A 19,620-nucleotide genomic window follows, 5' to 3' on the forward strand; every position below is an offset into this window, starting at 1 on the left:
TCACATCTTTCTTTCTCTCTTTACACATAAAAAAAACCAACACCAACATAAACAACACCAGCACATACCTTTCCTGCATGCTGCCAAAACCATACTACACTCTTCACTTTTCTTTCACTTTTTCCTCTGACTCTTTCTTTCACATTTTTCATTTTTTAAGTCTTACTCTCAAGGAAAAAAAAAACAACCAAGGAAGACCATGCCCCTGTTGTCCTAACTCCTGACCCAGTCACCCTCATCTTGCTCGCAGGCTATTAGCCTTGAAGTTTGGGCACCAGTTTAGCCCCCGGTAAACTAGCTCTATGACATTCATTATTCAGTTTTTTTTTTTTTTGTTTTAAAGATTTTGTTTTGCTTTAAGGTTACGGGAGCAGTGAATAGTGGCACACACTTGGCAACAAAATGGGAGTGTTGATACAGTGGTACTAAAATTGCATGAGGAGGCAGAGCCTGCAAAAGGGTTTGAGGGAATGATGAGACTTTTCAATGGTTAGGTGGTAGAATTGGAGCATTGGGCACGGGGCATCGTGGAAGTCTTCAAGGCTATGAACTCCCCACCCAAAAAAAAAAAAAAAAAAAAAAGATGATCGCAAATGTATGATGGACCGCTTTTTAACCGCATTAATCCTCCATTCGATCAATCGGACAAGAACAATTATCACCATTTTGATTGCTTGGAGAGCTTAAGGTAATTATCACCTTCTTCGTCAAATTCAAGAATCAAACTTGGCTCAGTACTTCTTCTCAATTGGCTACAAAAACGAGATAGTCATGATATACTACGCATACTTGAAGGACTTTCGCTGTACTCTATCCAGTCTAGTTTTTTTTTTTTTTTTTTTTTTTCTTTTTTTGGGGGTGAGAGAAACTCTATCTGGTCTAGTTAAAAGTGAGATTATGGTAGCTATTCTTGTACTGGAAATTTGAAAATTTAAAAGAAGATTTACCTATATATTGATGACGTACTCCATTATTTCTCCGCTGTGCATTATTTTGGAGGTAAATTTTACTTTGCGTCTCCTTTAATGTTCAGTGAATGACGCATTGGTTGGAAATCTTGCATTAAACTAGTATAAGGTGTGTGTTCAAATTAAGGTAGTCCAGAGGATGGGAGTAATTTTTCTTTAGTTTTAGCTGGAGAAACACTCTGTGGCCTGATTTATACAGCCTCGAGTTACTCGCTGCCTAAGCATGCTTCATCTTTGACGTATGCTAGCCTAACAAAAAAAAAATGCTTATGCATTTTTTACTTTAGCACTAGTATTTATCAGTGCTAGATGACCGTTATAACTAGACACATTTCCTGTGCACAATCAGCCCGCAAAAATGTTTGAATTGAAAGCAGAAACCAACTTCCAGCCCAAAAAAAAAAAAAAAAAAAGTATTAGCGACACAAGTGGTTTTTTTGGAAGTCATGATCGACAAGTACCCCCCTGAATAAGGAAAAATTAAAGCAGCACATAACATACATTTTTCTGTAGGAAAGGGAAAAAAAAAAAAAAGAAGAAGAACATTTTTGCTGTTGTAAGTAGCGCATGGTTGTGAGTGACGCAAGCAAAAATTGCAGAGATCGAGATGGAGTGTGCATGCAATGACACAAATTATTTAAATTAAGAAAGTGATACACTTTTTGAAGGCAAAAAAAGTGATTCTCATGAGCTGATTAAACATATGATAATAGGCTTTGATAGTCATGTTTTTTTGTGCTCCCGTGCTTAGTTCCTGTGGGTATTATTTGTTCGACAATTCCTCCTCAATCAGCAGTAATTTTATCCGCCCTAAAGCTTTTTTTTTTTTCTGTTTTTGAGCTTCGAAATTCCAAATGTTGGGGAATACATATGCTCCCCCGCCCCCTTTTTCTTCTTCGACCCTGAATTATATGTCAAACAACTAATCAATTACCTAGCGTGCGTGTGACGAGGAGGTTCTTTATTTTACTGACAGTGGTGGAAATGGGATTTGAAATTGAGACCGCCCGATTCATTGCTCGAGACGGTTGCTTATGTAATCAATCATTCAGCTATCAATATTCATTTTCTTGAATAAGTTGTCAGTGTACGAATTGTTGAAGCATTGTAGTAGTGGCTCAAACTTTAAAAAGCGTGATCATATTAAAGTAATGGTCAGGTGTTTGCTTAAATCCGGTTGTTTCCAATAAAATTTTGGCATGAGATCGTCTTGGGCTTTGCAGGTCTGAAATCTTTATGGACACTAATAGGAGAAAGTAGTTGTGGACTGGATTCGCATTCTGTGACTTTCCACCATGCCTTTGTTTTGGGCCTCAGTTTCCTAACTCGAGATTACGGAAGCTAGTTTACGTCCAAAATTAAAGAAAATGAATTCTAATAATGTAGTACGACCGCGTATTTTCTTTATACCTAACACAAATACTAGTAGTTGATCAAACCGTGAATTCATTTTGCTTGCTACACACGTTTTCCAGATTTCTCCAATAAAATGGCCTGTCACTATTTATTTGATGGTTAGATAATGAAAATCTAAAAATGTCACGATCTGCTGTATAGGAAAACAGACAGGTCATGGTAGACTAGTAGCAGTAAATGGTGACATTCCAAAAACGTGGTTTTCTCAAATATGGGACAGTCAAGAAAATCGGCTAACCAAAGTCTGTTCGAAGTAATGAACTACAAGTACTTTTAATCTTCAATCGCAAAATTAACCCTCCAATGAATCAATGACAAATCCTGTAATCAATTGTTGATGGCCATTCTCTGCTTCTGAGATTCGGTCGGTAGCTTAACAGCAGTGGCCAATCCAATCGCTTGAAGTAGCCTCACTACATACCAAGTCACGTCAATTTGCCACCATTCCAGTCCATGTCTGGCTGAATGTTCGAAAGCATGGTGATTGTTATGCCAGCCCTCTCCAAATGCAAGCAATGCAACCCACCTGTGGTGACAAAATTTTACAAATATTATTATTTACTACTAGAAAACAATTTAAAGATACAAAAGAAAAAGATTATGAATTAATTGATCGGTAACAAGAGAGAGCTTGCAGAAAAAAAAAAAAAAAAGGTTCATTACCAGTTATTCCGGGAGAGATCACCGGTGTTCCAGACCTGATTTCCCCAAACATGGCAAGCTGAATTCACAAACCAAGTGATGTGGTATACCCACACGATTCTCACTCCCTGCATTCCCCAAAAAATTGCAAATATCATTAAGTTGGCCTCCTGTGTCCTCACTCACTTTTTGTTCACTCTCTTCGCAGCTAACTGAAACGTAACCTCTGTTCTCTTGATGCAGAAAGAACATAAGCATGAATGAATTATCTAGCAAAATTCGTGCATCTCCCGTTTAGATTGCCACTTTTTGGAGTTTTTTTTTTATATAAAAAATTGCATTGTAATGCTTTGATGCATATAAAATAAAAAAGTGATCGAAAAATATGTCCAAAAAAGAAAAATTGCGTTCCAAACAAAAATTTTGCGCTGTGAGAGTGATGTTTGTGCATCACATATTTGTGGCTCTTGGTTTCTGACCACAAAATCAAACACTCACTTTTCCACTTGATAGCCTGGGACCAATTGCCTCAACTAGCCTAGTAGTACTGGTCCAGATGGTTAGTGGCAAGAAGACTAAGCAGAAGCCTAACCCCATGTTAGTGCTGGCCTACCTAGTTTAAACTCTTCTGCAGACTGGATACGCCGTATGACAAATCCATGCACGTTGCCCAGAAGTGCTACCTTATACAGAAAGTCTACTGTATAATGGATGATAGCCGGTTCCTTTTAACTCTCTTGACAGGGTGAAATAGATAATTCTCTCCTGCAAAACTACTAAGTTGGCTTTATGAAAGAACGCAGAATACTTTTTCAACTTACCATTCCCCAAACAATATAAGGAAACCCTCCAACCGCATACAAGATAGCTGCAAATGCTATTGGATGGATAATATAACTGCTTTGGAGGAATTTATAGAACGGCTGCTTCTCCAAATCAACAACATTGGTGGGATTTCCACACTGAAAATAGCGGACCTCGGCGGAATCAGCGAAGAACACAACCAGAAAGGGAAAAGAGGAAAAAAAAAAAAAGTAAAGAAAATGAAGGCAAAAACCAATTTACCCTCTTCACAACAGCATTAGTGTCAAAGAGCCAACTCATGTGACTGAACCAAAATCCTTCAATGGGGCTGTGAGGATCTTTGTCGGAATCACAAAATTGATGGTGGTATCTATGTGTACTCACCCAGTCAATTGGATTCCCCTGCAAACAGAATTCACACGCATAAAATCTCAATCTTTACCAATAAAACTTTGAAGCTTTCATAGTCTGGCCAGAAAATTACAGAATTTTTAACAGTAACCAATCCAAATTTTCAGAACGTGCTTCGCAAAAATCAAACTTTAACTTTAAAGGAAGAAACTCCCATAACGGGATAGGCATCAAACTAACCTGAAGTGCTTGGACACCACAATAGGCAAAGAAATATTCAAGCCACTTAGGAAGTTTGAAACTCCTGTGGGAAAGGTTTCGATGAAAAGAAAGGGTGATACCCAAGAGCCCTGTGATCACATACAATCCAACAGCAATCCAAAAAGCACCCCAATTGAATGTAAATGGAGCAAAAAGACTCAAAAAATGCATGGCCGCCACCACCCCAACTGTACCAATGTCCAAAGAATTCCACTTTCTACCCCAATACACATTCCTTTTCCTCTTCACCACCACGTCGGATAGTAAAATCCTCCCAATTCTTGATTTTTCTTCACTTTCTTCCACTGGCGCTGATGCTGCCCTGACAATTGGAATTACTCTCTTCACTCTTTGTGCACGCAAATACGAAATTTGGAGCGTATATTTGGCATTTTTACTCAATGAATTCAATTCATGAAATATGACTCGTCTTGGCCTTTGATTTGAGCACTGAAGAGGTGCAAAGGAACAGGATTTAGCTCTAGGTGATGGTGTTGCTAAAAAAGCCATCTTTTAGGCCTTGGGATGTTGAATACGGGCAAGAAGGCCCTTGTTTTATTGAGGGGTTTCTCAAAAATTGAGTTATCAAGGTTATTTGGTGTAGGAGCCAGGGAAGATTTTCTGTGGTCAAACCGTTGAGAGACAGAGAGCCAGCTTGGCAAAGGAGATGAGAACTGATAAGGCGGTGGGACTAGGTCATATCTGTATGGCCGAAACTGAGACGTAAGATATTTCTGTGGGTTCACACCCAAAATGCCAATTTTGGGGTTTTGTCCCTTTTTGTTGTTAAAGATATTTCATATTTGTGTGGGCATGGGAAGTGTGTTATGTGGTTCCCTTTTAAAGAAATGCTATCCTCTCTATCTGAAGCCCCGTCTCACTTCTCAATCTGTCTTGCCTGTTTCTATGCAAAATGGCAGTGACTGCGGCCGGCTCAGCAGCAACAAGCAGTGCTTCACTCTTTGCTTCTTCCCAGCAAATTGTATCTGCAACACGTTCTGCTTCAAGTAGTAATACCAGCGTATCTGTTGCAAGCACTTATGGTGAGCTATTGCAATCTTTTGATCCTTTCAATGCTAATTTACTGTAGCTTTAATCTTTTATTTAGCATAAGAAAGATTCTTGATCTACACTAGGACAGCTTGTCTATTTTAATTGTCATTACTACAGGTGTAGGATACTGTTTTGATATTTGACCGAACCTAAGACTCTTGTTGATTAACCATATGATTCATAGTGCTTTGAACTCCCACAGCCAAATAGAGCAGCAAATATGCTTGTGTACCTCCGGATTATGCTAGCTATCTAGTCATTGCTGCATAATCATAATTATTTTGGTTTCGGGTTCAGATTATCTGATGCACTAGTGCCTAACTCTGATCAGAAACAGGACACAATGTCAAGGACCGATTAAGGAAGGATTGGCTTTAAATTCAATTTTCCAATTGACCTATGTATCTTATTTCAGTTTCCAACTGTATGGGAGCTTCCTTGAGAAGATGTTTTCCAGTTAAACGGAAGATGGCTAAGATTTCCAGAATTGTTACAGCTGCTGCGTCAGTTGCAGCAAGCCCTGTAGAAGAAGTTACAGAGTGAGTTATTTTACTGAGACATGCTTTGTTTAGGTCCCAAGGAGTCTGCCATGAATCAGTTTATCTTTGAGGTTCGAGTTCCTGATGTAATTCGTCTCAAGCAATAAGAATCAAGATTATCCATGGCTGACTAAATGCATTCAATTCTCCAGCTACAAACTCCCAACATGGGCTGAATTTGACCTTGGAAGAGCTCCAATTTATTGGAAAACTATGAATGGCCTTCCTCCAACTGCTGTATGACCTCAGTCATGTAATATTAACTCTAGTTTATTGATTTGGACGTTCATTTAATCATGCATTTTTACACTTCGCAGGGAGAGAAACTAAAGGTTTTCTACAATCCAGCTGCAAACAAGCTTGTTCCAAATGAAGAATTTGGCATTGCATTTAATGGTATTCTTGCTTAATATCTGAGCTCTGCATTTGACATCAAAAACTTTGCTACACTTCAATCCTTCAGCTTCTTGTGTATTGGTCAGAGACAAAGATTAAGGAAGCATATGGTATAAGAGGGGAAGAATGCAACACTACTCCTTCTTGGATTCTATCTGCATTTAAATGCTAATCTAGATCCACAGTTGTAAACATCACAATGAGATAAACCATTTTTACTTAGAGTAAATCTTATATACACTGACTGACAGTGTATACACTATCACGGTTAGATGCACGATACATATGCAAAATTTGGGTTTCAAATTCAAATTTAGATTATGTGTCATGCATCCAATAGTGAAAGTATATACACTGTCGGTGTATAGAAAATTAATCCTTTTACTTATTAGTGTGTAGAGACATTTCTGCTGCAGGAGGTTTCAATCAGCCAATCATGTGTGGTGGTCAGCCCAGGGCAATGCTTCAGAAAGTTCGAGGCAAAGTTGATCCACCAATCTACACTATCCAGATATGCATCCCAAAGCATGGTACCTTTTAACAAATTCATTCCAAGTTCCCCATAGTTATTTTTCTCCTCTCAGTGGAGCTCATTCTGTTTAGCAATATATTGCAGCTTTGAGTTTGATTTTTTCATTTACAAATGGAACTGAGTGGGATGGTCCATACAGACTGCAAATTCAAGTTCCAAGGCCATGGAGGAATAGACCTATTGAATTTTTCACTGAGGTAATGATTCGCTTGAGTATGCTACATGTGCTAAAACAAAATCACTGCAAGTCTACATTCTTCAAAGAGCTTAAATATTTCAGTAAAGAAGTTCAGTGACAAGTTTCTTTTGTTTATTTAAATCCTACCTGCAGTTATTTCTTTTCATATCAGAATAGGATTGCTCCAAATGACCATTAAAGTTTATTCAATTGTCAGAGAGTACAAGACATGCATACTGCTAGGTTTATGTTGTCAAGAGTGTCAAAGGAGTTGAAATCATTCTGGTAATTGAACATTTGCCTGCAAAATGGTTGATTTGATTTATTGTGTTCCTAAAGGGCCTTGCACAGGAGCTGAGTAGAGATGGTGCATGCGAAAAAGCAATCTTTCCAGATACAAATGTTGTTGCCACAAGATGTGCTATGATCGGTAACTTATCCGTGGAAGGAGTAAGTAGAATGGTCCTTTCCATTTTCTACCGGGTCATGCTGCATATTATATTTGGTCAATCTTGCAAACTTACCTCTGGAAGTGATGTGGTGATGCAGGGAGATCGTTGCAATCTCGATTTTGTGGTTGGATGCACTGATCCTAGTTCTCCCTTATTTAATCCACTTGCTAATGTGGACGATGGCTCTTGCCCTCTTGACTCAGACTCAGAGGATTAGCAGCATACATATTGTGTCTGATCCTGATTACAGACGGGGTACCAAGTATGGAGAATGCCTTATTAGCAGTGTTAGTAGAGATCTCCGTTCAGTGTATTAATTCTCCTGAGTTTGTCACCTATTGTTAGTTCGTGAATCAGAGTGGTTTCTTCTCACCTTTTGCTTGTCAATATGGAACTGATAAGCGATCCCAAATGCATGCAGGCTTTTGTATAGATCCCACGGTATATTTATATTTGGATTTTCTGATGGCTTCTCAGATCTACTTTTTGCACTATCTGATTGTTTTCATTTCTTGTACCCTCTGACTGTTTGCTATTTGCCTTCACTTTCATAAATGTTTTCTCCAAAGATACTAATCACTCAGCCAATCATTTCGTGCATGCATTAGTATCCCTGTAACTATAACCTGTTGCACAGTGCGAGGATTCAATTTTCTTGCTATCCCCTCTTATCATAAAATCAATTAAAGGTCCAACACGTTCTGCTTCCTCTGGCTGAGAAATATGAACCTACTTGTGAAGTTGCTCTATCGAGGAGTGTCAAAACTAACAGAGTATGTGTCTGTTTCCCAATTGCCAAAATCAACTACTACAAGTAAATTAGCTACTGACTGCCTTACTTGTCTTAGTATTTTCTTGATCAAGATTACCTAAACAAACAGATGTTGGCGCTAATTCAATTTAGTAGGTGGATCAATTGTAGGCCCTCAATATAGTAGTTTAACAATTTCTGCTTTCTTGGAGTGGTAACTGTGTCCATCATCTGCCATTTTGAGAGAAGGGGGGGGGGGGGGGGGGGGGGGCTTCCAAAAAAAGTGGTTGATCAGGCGTTAGGAAACTAAAGAATTGCTTCTTCTTGCGGCTTCAGTAAACCCAGAACTAAAATCTAACGTCCGTGTCTGGTTTCCGTATCCTACTGCAAAAAACAGTTGAAAAAAAAAACTGAAAAGGACGGTGGCTATTAGTAAACTATCATTTGAATATCTATCTGTCGAAGAGAAAATCAGTAGTAAGATCCCCCAGCCTAGTGTCCATCTGGCACGTATAGACTGAAGAATCGATCTTCATGTCACAGCCTCTAAAATCTATGTGATCAGGAAAAGGGCTTCACAAACAAAAAAGAGAAGAATTATGTCGATTTAACCTGAAACAGCACTTAACATTTAATATGTGGGGTGTATAAAACGCTTTCAATCTTGACCTGTTTATTTTCCAGATATTTGACATTTCAGAAGCGCGTTTCAATCTTGACCCAAAAAAAAAAGGATTCTTGATTCCTGATTATTACTAGTAATTTCCTTTACAGCTCCAAATGATGACTTTACATGGCATAGAGAGCACTATAACCACCACTGGCAGTAATCCCTACAGCGTGCTTTTCTAAGTACTTGCCGGCCAGAGAATCAAACAGTATCCCGGCGCCGACGCCTACAACTAAGTCAATGGTGTAATGACCCCTGGTGCTCAGCAACCTCACCACTTGCAGTACGTTAAGTGCGTCAAATGCCCACGCCATTTCCCATCTCTGCATTCTCTTCATGTCTACAGATGCTATCACCGATGCAGCAACATGCCCAGAGTAGAAGAGGAAAAACGATACATTCCCCACCGGGAAATCCACTCCAGAACCCAAAAAATCCTTCCGACATATTACAAACACGCAATTTCAGTTACTGAATTGCGAAAAACAACAGAGCAAAATGGAAAAAGAAATAGCACTTTCATAAAAACTAAAAAAAATTTCCTAAAAAGTAGCACCATCGAAGCGGTGAAATTCGTTTTTCTTTAACTTATAACCAAAAACAAACAAAAAAAGTAAAATTCTCTCTCGGGAAATCCAACTAAGAAGTTGGCCTCCGGTGCAGCTGTATTTTTAATTAACAGTAAATAAAAGGCTATAATAAAATGAGATTATAATACTATGATGAGATCGTTGGTGAAATAAATAGGTTGCAGGAACCGAACCTCAGGGACAGGTAGCTGAGTAACGTATCCGAGAACGCCTCTGCATGTGAACATGAACAACGCCGATATCGTAGCCCTAGGCCGCCCTTCCACCAGCCACGTCCAGAGGATATACGCCGTTTGCATCCCCACAAACACCTATATATATATATTAGTACAATTTTGTGTTTAGAATAACATGGAAACTACTTTTTTTAACCAAGTAGGTAAAACATGCAGCAAAACTGTAGCTTGGAACAAAATGATGTACTTACTAACTTTTAGCATTCTGAACATCAAATTTACATTGAAATACTAATAAAAACCTGTATTTTCCACTGTTAAAACCGCAATGTTTGCATATATATATATATATATATATTTATGTAATCGGAGATCAAGAACACAGATCAATTGTAGGACTAGTAATTTTAACAACTACCGTGTTGAGGCCAGCAAGAAAATTGTTGAGGCCAGGCCTAGAGGCAAGCAAACGGTTAAGGGGCAGGGTAACAACGAAGCCCAGATCAAACGGCGGAGAAGACGCCGGGATCATGCGAAGGGTATACTCAACTCCCATGAAAAACAACATGCAGGCTGCGAATACACACGGTATAGGGTGGTACCGCACCACACCCAACACATCCTCCGCTTTCCATCTCATGAAATAAGCCTTCTCAAACAACCCACATTTGTCACTACAATTTATCTTACCGTTTTCCATACCGGACTTCTTCTTGATCATCAGGTTTACGTTGTCGTGGTCGTGGCAGCGGTGATCGTCTTTGGATTCTTTTACGGCGCCGTTGGAATGAGAAAAGCCGTTACGTTTATTAATGTGCTGGCGGTTCCTGGAACGGAGATGGGTTGCGTCTCCGTTCATTGGTGATGGAGTTGGCGTTGCAGGGTGAGAGAGATTACGGAAATGGGCAATTTGCAGGAGTGGTGGGTTGTTGAATACAATAAATACATGGGGAGATGCTTAGCAGACGGAGGACACGAGGAAAGCTTAGATTAAGGATCCCCACCCCACATCAGGAAATGGAAAAAAAAAAGTTTTTTTTTTTATCAGAGGTGATGGCTGTGATTTGGTCATTTGATGTTAATTTGATGGGGACTAATGCTGTTTGTGATGTAAAATGAAAAGTATTTGTAATAACTAATCCCCTTTGGTTGCCGACTTTTTGATTGGTCGAATTTTTTCTACAGGACAAATCAAAGTTAATAAATGACCGTTTTTGTCACATGGGAGCGCGCGATTGAGTTTCTTGCCTGATTAAGTGCCTGTTTGATAACATAAAAAAGTGCTGAAACTGAATTCATTCAGACATTCAGATGTTGTGGGTGTTTGATAAATAAAAATTCACCTGCTGAACTTATTAAGTGGTGCTGAATTTGTATGTATTTTTTTTAGCACAAGAATCGTAGCTGAATGCTTAATTTGATAAGAATCAAGAGATTTACTTCAACTACTTTATTTTATCTACCAAATATATCCCTGTTTGTTAATTACATTCAAAATCCTTATCTAATTAAACAACCTAATATTCCTTATTCAAAATCCTTATCTAATTAAACAAAACAACCTGATATTCTCTATTCAAAATTTTTTTTAACAATAGTATTTTTTTGCAGTAATTTTCATCCACAAACATTTATATTTTGATATATTTTTTTTTTGTACAGATAAATATTATTTATGTGATGCAGCTTATCCACACACACGTGGCTTTATGACACTATATCGAAATATTAGATATTGGTTGTCTGATTTTCGAAATGCTTCTCGTCCAAGATCAAAAGAAGAACGCTTTAACCAAGCACATGCAAGATTGAGAAATGTAATTGAACGTGCTTTTAGAGTATTAAAAGCTCGTTTTCCCATTCTCAAAACGATGAAACCATACCCTTTTCCCACACAAATAAACATTGTCATTGTATGCATTGCTCTTCACAATCATTGTCATTTTCATACCTAACAATTTTAAGTTAATTAAATCATAGGTTTTATTTCCTTTTTGGATTAAAAGATAGAAGGGCAAAATTGTACAATCTAGCTTATTAAGCATTAAATTATGAATATTTATCAAGCAGTATAAATAGATTCAGCATTAAGATTCAGACATTCATATATCTCTTTTCAGTGCTTAAAATTCAGCAAATTAATTATTTCAGTATTCAGTATTCAGAATTCAAAATTCAAAATTCAGATTCAGTGTTATCAAACGGAGCCTAAGACCGATATTGTGTTGTGATAGTACATGAAAGTCGATCATGGGAAGTGCTGATAATTACTCGATTACAAAATTAGTCGGATTACTTGTGGTACAACCTTAATATTTTTATACAATGGTGGGAATAACTCCAATTTTAAATCCACGCTTACTGTACAATTTTTCAATGTTAATAGAACAAAGTCATTAGCGTATTAAAGATGTACAAATTTAAGTTGTAGGAATAAGGATTTAACCTATCCTTTTTTTTTAACTTCTGTTAATTGTTGAAAATTACAATGCGAGGGCTCTAAAACAACATTCCTTGACATGTTCTTATTGCGGTCTTGTATACTTTGCATCCGAATGCAAGATTAAATCACGGAGTCAAGCATTGAGTAGTGGTGTGCCACTCTGCTATAGCACTAGAAGGGGAGTATGTGTGCGTGTGTATCTTTTTCTTCTTTATTTTTTTTTCTTTTTAGGAATATATACCAAAAACACAAGTTATCTTTTAAAAATGCATGCAACTTAAAAAAAAAACTCGAGCTCTTAAACTATCACAATTGTCTACTTTTGCCCTTTGATAAATTTTTTATCTCTCACTGGCCTTTGAAATATTCAAATTGCATAGTTTAAGAACTTCTGGCCATTTTAAATATAATTAAGTTCAGCCGGAGTTGAAGGGCATTTTTGTCTAACTTTAATCAAAAGCGTTGGAAACCTATAAGGCTATAACAAGTATTGAGAGTAGGAGTAGAAACCCTAAGAAGAGCAAACCTTTCATTTTCCTTAAACTCTTTGTTAGGTTTCTTTACAAAATTTCTAAATTCATTGATTTCATACCTGGGTAGTCAAAGTTTCATCAAATTTTTCATGGCCCTCTTAAGTATAAAGCCAATGAATTTGAGAATTTTGTGGAGAAATTTAACGAAGAGTTTAAGAAAAATGAATAGTTTTCTCTTCTCAAGACTTTTACTCCTGCCCTCGATGCATTTGATTAAGTTTTCGATGCTATTGATTAATATTGGACAAAAATGCTCTCTAATTCCGATTAGACTTATGTCTAAAATAGTCAGAAGTTCTTAAACTATGCACTTTTGATTGTTTAGGGACAAACCAAAAACAAAAAAAAATATATCAGGGGCCCAAAGTAGACAACTATGATAGTTTAGAAGCTCCCCGGATTTTTCACTCAAATGCTTGCTGATTTTGCCCTTCACACTACATCCTTTAGGAGAGCTCTATTGTTCCTTTTGAGTAGTATAGCGATAAGATTAAATTCACCATCCGATGAGATTAAATTCACCATTAGATATATAAAATAAGAGTTATCAACTCTTAAATTATTTCAAAAGTTTAAATCATCTAATAATCTAATAATGTGACAAGATATAATTAAATTAAAATCATGAATATCTTGTGATAAGAGGTAAGTAGATTAGAATTAGGAGTGTCCTATCGGACTGTAATATTTTTTCATCCTTTGAGCCAAAAAAAAAAGAAAAAACTAGTCAACGAAACAGTTGCAGAATTTAAGACCACCGCTCGCCGTTTCGTGCGAAACCTGACGGCACAGGAAACTCTCAAAGGTCCAAACCATTCAAGCGCCAAGCATTCAAGACTTGCCCTATCCAGATAAAGATGATTCACGAGAATCAAGACACTGCCCAGACGTACAAAGATAGAACAAGTTTCTCGTACCGATAGCCTACCTCTAGGGCTTAATTTTTTTTTTTTTTTTAAAAAAAATATATATATATCTGAAACGGTAATTTTTTATAAGTAAATATTATATATATGGACAAATATACATTATTATCGTTAAATTTAAATTTAAATTTTACATAATTATCATTTATCTAAATCTGATAGCGTACACATTATCAATATAAAAAATATTAATCAATTTCTATGCATTATTAATATATACACTAACAAGAGTGTTGGATGTATGTCATATAATTTAACTTCAAATTTAAAATTCAATTTATGACATATATTCATAATTGTTAGTGTAAAAAACTATCACATTCCACTGCAATTAATTAATGTAAACAAATTTTACACTGACAGTGTATAAAGTATAAATAATTAATCCAAACTCGGTATATGCTCGGTCTACCCTACCCAAACACTCCCAATATTATCAATTTATCATCCCATCTAAGTCTTTATTAAATCAGCAATTCTTGATTCCTTGAACTTGTGATGCAAAAAAGAAAGGCAAATTCATCCAAACTGATTCATCATAAACAAAAAAGACAAGAAAATAAAAGAAAACCCACTCGGGATATCTACAGAATCTACACGAAAAACTCCACCTAGTCAACTGATTTTACAACCAAACGTGCAACAACTTCATTTAGAGTACACTAGCTAGACTGGCTCAGCAAGAAGCCAAACCCTGATGACTCTTATCATATCCGTGAGGGAAATAAGGCCATAAAGTAAACCTTGCCCATCTACCACTCAAACTCGATGGACGGCATAGGTAACAGCTTTGTCAACAGCTTCACCTAGAAGTGATTCCGGTGTGCAAACCACAGGGTCCCTTGTTGAGCTTCTCAAGCAAGCTGCTTGGTGCAATGGGGTGTCTGCAAGTTTCTCCAGGAATTCCACCACCCCCATTTTGAGGCAAGACTGGAACTGAGAAATGGGACAACCTCTCAAATCTGTTGCAGAAAATGTGCCCACAAGCTTCCTACCTTTCCCCTACAATTCATCTGAAGAATTAAGTTGCATTTGATTTTGGGTTAGATAAAAAAACGCAAGGCATCTTATGAAGAGATAAACTCATTCTCACTACAGTCATTCGAGAGATACATACTCAAAATATCTAATGAGCACTACCAAGATTGTGACACCAACAAAAAGATGGTTTAGCGCGAATTAGAAGCACCACTAAAGGAAAAATAATTTGTAACGCCAAAAGTATTAACCTCCTATGAGACGACAAATACTATGGCACCAAGGACAAAACATCAAGAGCATGAAAAAAAAAAAGAAGCTTAGCTAGCCGGTAACCAATGAAGTTACTATGTGCAGCAAGATCGCATCATCATGGGAGTATCGCATAGTCAAATCAAACCCTTCAAATTATCAAGTAACAAGTTAGTTCACGAGAATATACATTGATAAGCTGAGAATGGTCCTCCTCGATTTCGCTTGACGATTGAACAATTGGTACGGCTGTGAGGGAAGCTGTTCTCATGCACTTGATGACATCGATGACTTTGGCCTTGTCCGTAACACCAAAGATGATGTCCGAGACTGCTCCAGCTTCTCTGACCCTATGAGAAAGGATACCTCTAAGGGCGGCCTCGTGTGCCTTCAAGAACTTCAAAAGATCCATCTGTGTCAGCATTCGATAGCTGGATGCAGACTCCACAAGCTCTACTCCTGCTACATTCTCGATGTGGCTGTCTATTGGTACTAATGCCCGGTGTATCCCTTTGCTAAACACTTCCATGCAGTCCAGCATGCTACAATTTATACACGAAATTTAAGTGGTTTCACAAGTGCAAGAAAGAATTTCTGTTTACATACATGACACTACTCTCAAAACACACTCCTAGTTGTGCAACATGTGACAAACTTCAACGATATGAATGAAGTTTAAAAATTAGTCCTAGCAAGCAACTTCCCAGAGCTAGCAACGTCGGCTTTGAACTATTCATTGGCCAAAATTATTAACAAAAACTTTAATAGCAAATGGTTATACTTAGAGTAGACAAAAATTTCAAGTATGATCACTAATCTTACAATAAATTAAAAGGTGTGCCAATTAACATCAAAATTAGTACACCAAAAAAATAACATAAAAAAATGCATCATAGTTACCTGGTAGTAGGGTTGAGAGTCCACAAACTAAGGCTTTCAAGGCAATGACCTATTATAGAAGAAACAGGAATAGACATCTTCTTAGCAAGATCATCAACTTCATTCCCAGCTTCAACATCATCCCTTCCAGCAATATGTGCCAAGATATCCAACATGGTTACCATCCCAATATAATGCTTCCTCACTGCACCCGTCTGCTTATCAGACTCCAATATCATGGAACCTCCTGCTCCAATCCAGTGTCCCGGGGAGAAATTTCTAAAATTATGATGATTTTTAAAAAAATTCTACAAAGGGAGTATTTTGTGTATGGTTGTCTGTTTTTGAGGTCTTCGCATTCAGCAAATGTGAGTTTTTTGAGCTCGCATTTGCTAAATGCGAAGTCTCCCTAAATTATTCTACCACCGAAATTAAAAACAAAAAAAAAACAAAAAACAAAAGCAGACCTCGCATTTCATAAATGCGAGGTAAGTAACCCCCAGCAATGACCAAAGAAGCTTCCTTGTCCAGTGAGCGAGCAAGCTGCAATTTTACACTTATGATTATTGCTCAAACAATAATCATAAGTAACAAGCCGTGCGTGCTTCATCATGCGAGTGATAAAACTAGTGAACAAGTATTCACTATGTACCATCTTAAGGTTCTTTCCAACATTGGCTTCTAGATTTTGCCTAAAAAATTTTTGTTTTTGCTTCAATTGTAATGCCATTTTCCCTTGCTTTATTATTTCACTGCAAATTATAAAATGATTTACAATTTGCAATGCAAATTTCTACAAATTTTACTACTTAAGGCTCTAAATTCATCACAACTGGGAAAAAAAAGATCCTTTAATATTGACATCAATAGTTGATAATAATTTGGGGCAATAAATCGTAACCAAACTAGCAAGCTTTTTGGTTGGATTGTATGCATCCGATAAATACGAATTCCTAGAAAATTGCATCAAAAAATTTCAATATTTTTTAAATTACTTTTTTAATTTGTTTATTTGTTAAATTCATTCTTAATAATTTATCATAAACTCTTTGTTATTAAAAAATATATGTAGCTGATGTTGTAAAGTGTATTAATGTAGTAAGTCAACAATTTTTGTAAAGTGTATTAATCTAGTAATTCAATAATTTAAGTATCTATAAACTAATTGAGAATTCGTAGCTACTTAATTACTTATATTAAAAGTAACATATTATATACCACATAAAAAAGAAAAGTTAGCAATTATTATTTGCAGTGAAATTAAAAATAAGAATGAACAAGAATAGTATTTTATTTTTTTGTTATTGATACTACTAATAATTGATTAATCAATTTCTCAAATTTGCTATTATATATTGGAAAAGTTAAATTTCTTAAATGACATTGGCCTCCGTTGGATTAGCTGTTTTCGGGGTTGTTTTTCAAAAAGTAGCACTGTAGCATTTTATTTTTCAAATACAAGTCCGTTTGGATTAATTGTTTTTGGGGTTGTTTTTGAAAAACTATATAAAAAAATTTGTTGTAGATGTTTTTTGGATTATTTTGTTCACGTATTTCTAAAACATATTTTTGCGTATTTCTATAATTTATAATTTTTATATTTATATACATTTATCCATTTATAATACATTTATGAATATTTATAAATAAATATATTTATATATTTATATAAGAATATGTAAATGTATAAATGTATTATATTACATATAATACATAATATAAATATATTTATAAATGTATAATTAATATAAATGTATCTTATAGATTAAAAGATATACTTTCCTATAAATATAAAAATTATAATCACATAATAATCATTTTCAAATTAAATGAGAAAAAAATTCCCAAACCACATATATTTATTTCACTAGGATATTTGAAAAACATTTTATTTGTTTATTGTAATTTATTATGATTAAATATATATATATAAATTTTTTTTGAAAAAATTTTGATAGAGTCTCCTCTTAAAAGTGGACTAAACTCCCTATTAGCAAACCCAAAATAGACAACATTTAATCCAAGCAATATTTCCAACAACTTGTCAGCCAATAATCACAAACCACTGTAAAAGCACAAGTCTTTAGTAAATTAAAAAATAGAAAAAGTAAAATCAAGTTAAACATCCAACATTCCACAGATTAAGAACAAAATGCAAGCAAATCCATGCACAAATAATATAGTGATCCTAATGGTGCAGCTTCAATCGTCATCTTCATCTGCAGCTCCACCCTGAGGTGGAGTAATGCTTAAATGATCCTCGATACGTGCCAAGCGAGTGTCCATCCTCTGCAACTGGAAAAATAAATTAAAATTAGTAGCACAAGACTATGGTACAAGTAGAACTACCATTTTCAAAATTAGCCATACTCCACAAAAAAACCAATAATTGCAACATCTGAGTCAATGAAAATGAGAAACAAGTAGAACTACTCCAGAATGAAATAATACCTCTATCAGACCAGCATGAGATGATCTCGAACATTGTTGTTTAATATCATAACCCACTCACATTCAACAAGAGCAGATGCATTGATTTCCATGGTTCATGCAGTTGAATTCCAGCCCCAGCCCTTAACATGTTTAAGAGAATCCTTTTTACCATTTAATACATACATATCAGAGTTTGCAGGAAAGTGTGATGGATCCTAAAGCTAGCATGGATGGCATGAGGGTGCCAGTACTTCCAAGTACAGATGTCCCTAGTAGCAGTAAAAGTAGAAATTATACCAGAAGTTACTCAGATACCGTAGACTATGATAAAACACATAGCAGTCAAATGTGTAGACATTGTAATAGCATGATAGCCCAGCAACTAGGCAGATCCTCTGCTCCATTTCTGTAAAAAAAACTGGGCAACTTCATGAAGCCTATCAGACCAAATGCTTAAGGAAAACTTTAACTAAGTCCAAACCTATAAACCAATTAAGCAATTTACACATATCAACAGTCCTAACATATACTGCAATCACCACATGCGACAACTAATATCTTTGAGGCAGGGTGTTTTAGACTAAAAAAAACTAAGAAAGCCAGGACAAAGTTTCTTTGCAGCTTCGGCATGGCTTCTTAAAGATTTTATTTTTTTGGTAGGCTAGCTAGCTACTTAGAACTTGGCATTAACTAGCTATGGTTCTTAGATTGCTGTTTTTTCTTTTTTTTCTCTTTCATGTTTCTGCAATGCAATATTGATTGCTGCTTTTCCTTTTTTTCTCTTTCATGTTTCTGCAGTACAATATTGATCCACGTTAATCCCATGCTGCCTCCACATGAAAGCAATAGCTAACTGCTAACCTCCAGCAAAATTAATCAAAATAAAAGAAAAAGTATGTGGATGCAGCCGCAACAGTCCTCAAACAGGAGACCAAATGCATCAACAAATTACACCAACGGCCACGAATAAGAGACAAACCGAAAAATTGCCAAATCAGAAAAGCAAATACAACAAGCCGAAACAACAACAACGCCCAATAAATTGCCAAATCAGAAAAGCCAATTCAATTCAGAAAAGAAAAACCCCAGAAAAATAAAAGAAAATCAGAAAAAAAAAAATTCATACCCTTATGCTGTTTCTAAGTAACAGAGCACAGTCACGAATTTGAAAGCCATTTGCCAAGTGAAAAGAAAATGTGCAGTGCAAATGGGACACAAAATTGGTTGGGGAGTCCTGTTGTGGTTGTAAAAGTGACAAATTGGGAGGGGGGAGAGAGGCGCAACTGCCTAGCAGAGATGGGTTCCGAAGAAGGGTCCAAGCTCTACAATGGCCAAGATCTTCCGACGCTTCCGACGAGAAAGCTGTGCCCAGATTTCGCCTGATGAGAACGGCTACA

At 36.3% G+C, this 19,620-nt stretch overlaps 4 protein-coding genes and 1 long non-coding RNA gene across 8 annotated transcripts; 1 reads left to right on the forward strand and 4 right to left on the reverse strand.

Annotated features, from left to right (window-relative positions):
- Positions 1–2,570: 2,570 nt before the first annotated feature.
- LOC113741991 (palmitoyl-monogalactosyldiacylglycerol delta-7 desaturase, chloroplastic-like) lies at positions 2,571–5,093 on the reverse strand. The gene is made up of 5 exons (XM_027269671.2): positions 4,422–5,093; positions 4,092–4,232; positions 3,848–3,988; positions 3,048–3,154; positions 2,571–2,910 (listed from the first exon to the last, which is right to left on the reverse strand). The coding sequence occupies exons 1-5, from the start codon at positions 4,950–4,952 to the stop codon at positions 2,712–2,714; spliced, it is 1,119 nt and encodes a 372-aa protein (XP_027125472.1). The 5' UTR covers positions 4,953–5,093; the 3' UTR covers positions 2,571–2,711.
- A 154-nt stretch (positions 5,094–5,247) lies between these two features.
- On the forward strand, positions 5,248–8,070 carry LOC113741992 (protein POST-ILLUMINATION CHLOROPHYLL FLUORESCENCE INCREASE, chloroplastic). 2 transcript variants are annotated; one of them, XM_027269672.2, is made up of 8 exons: positions 5,248–5,485; positions 5,911–6,034; positions 6,187–6,271; positions 6,352–6,430; positions 6,823–6,960; positions 7,047–7,159; positions 7,480–7,590; positions 7,690–8,070. In XM_027269672.2, exons 1-8 carry the CDS (start codon positions 5,356–5,358, stop codon positions 7,807–7,809), a joined length of 900 nt encoding a protein of 299 aa, XP_027125473.2. In that variant the 5' UTR covers positions 5,248–5,355; the 3' UTR covers positions 7,810–8,070. The 2 variants fall into 2 exon arrangements, with proteins under 2 accessions (XP_027125473.2, XP_027125474.2); XM_027269673.2 differs by having other exon boundaries at positions 5,249–5,485; positions 6,847–6,960.
- A 988-nt stretch (positions 8,071–9,058) lies between these two features.
- On the reverse strand, positions 9,059–10,835 carry LOC113741786 (phosphatidylcholine:diacylglycerol cholinephosphotransferase 1). 2 transcript variants are annotated; one of them, XM_072047184.1, is made up of 3 exons: positions 10,195–10,835; positions 9,777–9,914; positions 9,059–9,450 (listed from the first exon to the last, which is right to left on the reverse strand). In XM_072047184.1, the coding sequence occupies exons 1-3, from the start codon at positions 10,636–10,638 to the stop codon at positions 9,133–9,135; spliced, it is 900 nt and encodes a 299-aa protein (XP_071903285.1). In that variant the 5' UTR covers positions 10,639–10,835; the 3' UTR covers positions 9,059–9,132. The 2 variants fall into 2 exon arrangements, with proteins under 2 accessions (XP_071903285.1, XP_027125209.2); XM_027269408.2 differs by having other exon boundaries at positions 10,198–10,829.
- Positions 10,836–14,199: 3,364 nt separating this feature from the next.
- On the reverse strand, positions 14,200–16,169 carry LOC113741838 (SNF1-related protein kinase regulatory subunit gamma-like PV42a). Its single transcript, XM_027269481.2, has 3 exons — positions 15,812–16,169; positions 15,102–15,453; positions 14,200–14,683 (listed from the first exon to the last, which is right to left on the reverse strand). The coding sequence occupies exons 1-3, from the start codon at positions 16,027–16,029 to the stop codon at positions 14,441–14,443; spliced, it is 813 nt and encodes a 270-aa protein (XP_027125282.1). The 5' UTR covers positions 16,030–16,169; the 3' UTR covers positions 14,200–14,440.
- A 1,687-nt stretch (positions 16,170–17,856) lies between these two features.
- On the reverse strand, positions 17,857–19,487 carry LOC113741839 (uncharacterized). 2 transcript variants are annotated; one of them, XR_011813447.1, is made up of 3 exons: positions 19,350–19,487; positions 18,242–18,363; positions 17,857–18,085 (listed from the first exon to the last, which is right to left on the reverse strand). It is a non-coding gene; the product is annotated as an uncharacterized lncRNA (long non-coding RNA). The 2 variants fall into 2 exon arrangements; XR_003460736.2 differs by lacking the exon at positions 19,350–19,487 and having other exon boundaries at positions 18,242–18,382.
- Between the last annotated feature and the right edge of the window lie 133 nt (positions 19,488–19,620).

This window comes from Coffea arabica, chromosome 4e, assembly GCF_036785885.1.
Source record: "Coffea arabica cultivar ET-39 chromosome 4e, Coffea Arabica ET-39 HiFi, whole genome shotgun sequence".
Taxonomy (NCBI): domain Eukaryota; kingdom Viridiplantae; phylum Streptophyta; class Magnoliopsida; order Gentianales; family Rubiaceae; genus Coffea; species Coffea arabica.

Coding starts and splice junctions, on each gene's coding strand:
- LOC113741991 (XM_027269671.2), bottom strand. CDS start 4,952: ATGGCTTTTTTAGCAACACCATCACCTAGAGCTAAATCCTGTTCCTTT. Junction 3,989..4,091: donor CTAATGCTGTTGTGAAGAGG/GTAAATTGGTTT, acceptor CGCTATTTTCAG/TGTGGAAATCCCACCAATGT. Junction 2,911..3,047: donor GATCTCTCCCGGAATAACTG/GTAATGAACCTT, acceptor TTGTCACCACAG/GTGGGTTGCATTGCTTGCAT.
- LOC113741992 (XM_027269672.2), top strand. CDS start 5,356: ATGGCAGTGACTGCGGCCGGCTCAGCAGCAACAAGCAGTGCTTCACTC. Junction 6,431..6,822: donor ATTTGGCATTGCATTTAATG/GTATTCTTGCTT, acceptor TTTACTTATTAG/TGTGTAGAGACATTTCTGCT. Junction 7,591..7,689: donor GTAACTTATCCGTGGAAGGA/GTAAGTAGAATG, acceptor GTGGTGATGCAG/GGAGATCGTTGCAATCTCGA.
- LOC113741786 (XM_072047184.1), bottom strand. CDS start 10,638: ATGAACGGAGACGCAACCCATCTCCGTTCCAGGAACCGCCAGCACATT. Junction 9,915..10,194: donor TTGCTGGCCTCAACACGGTA/GTTGTTAAAATT, acceptor ATATATATATAG/GTGTTTGTGGGGATGCAAAC. Junction 9,451..9,776: donor CTCAGCTACCTGTCCCTGAG/GTTCGGTTCCTG, acceptor ATATGTCGGAAG/GATTTTTTGGGTTCTGGAGT.
- LOC113741838 (XM_027269481.2), bottom strand. CDS start 16,029: ATGATATTGGAGTCTGATAAGCAGACGGGTGCAGTGAGGAAGCATTAT. Junction 15,454..15,811: donor ACTCTCAACCCTACTACCAG/GTAACTATGATG, acceptor TATAAATTGTAG/CATGCTGGACTGCATGGAAG. Junction 14,684..15,101: donor ACCATTCTCAGCTTATCAAT/GTATATTCTCGT, acceptor GATGAATTGTAG/GGGAAAGGTAGGAAGCTTGT.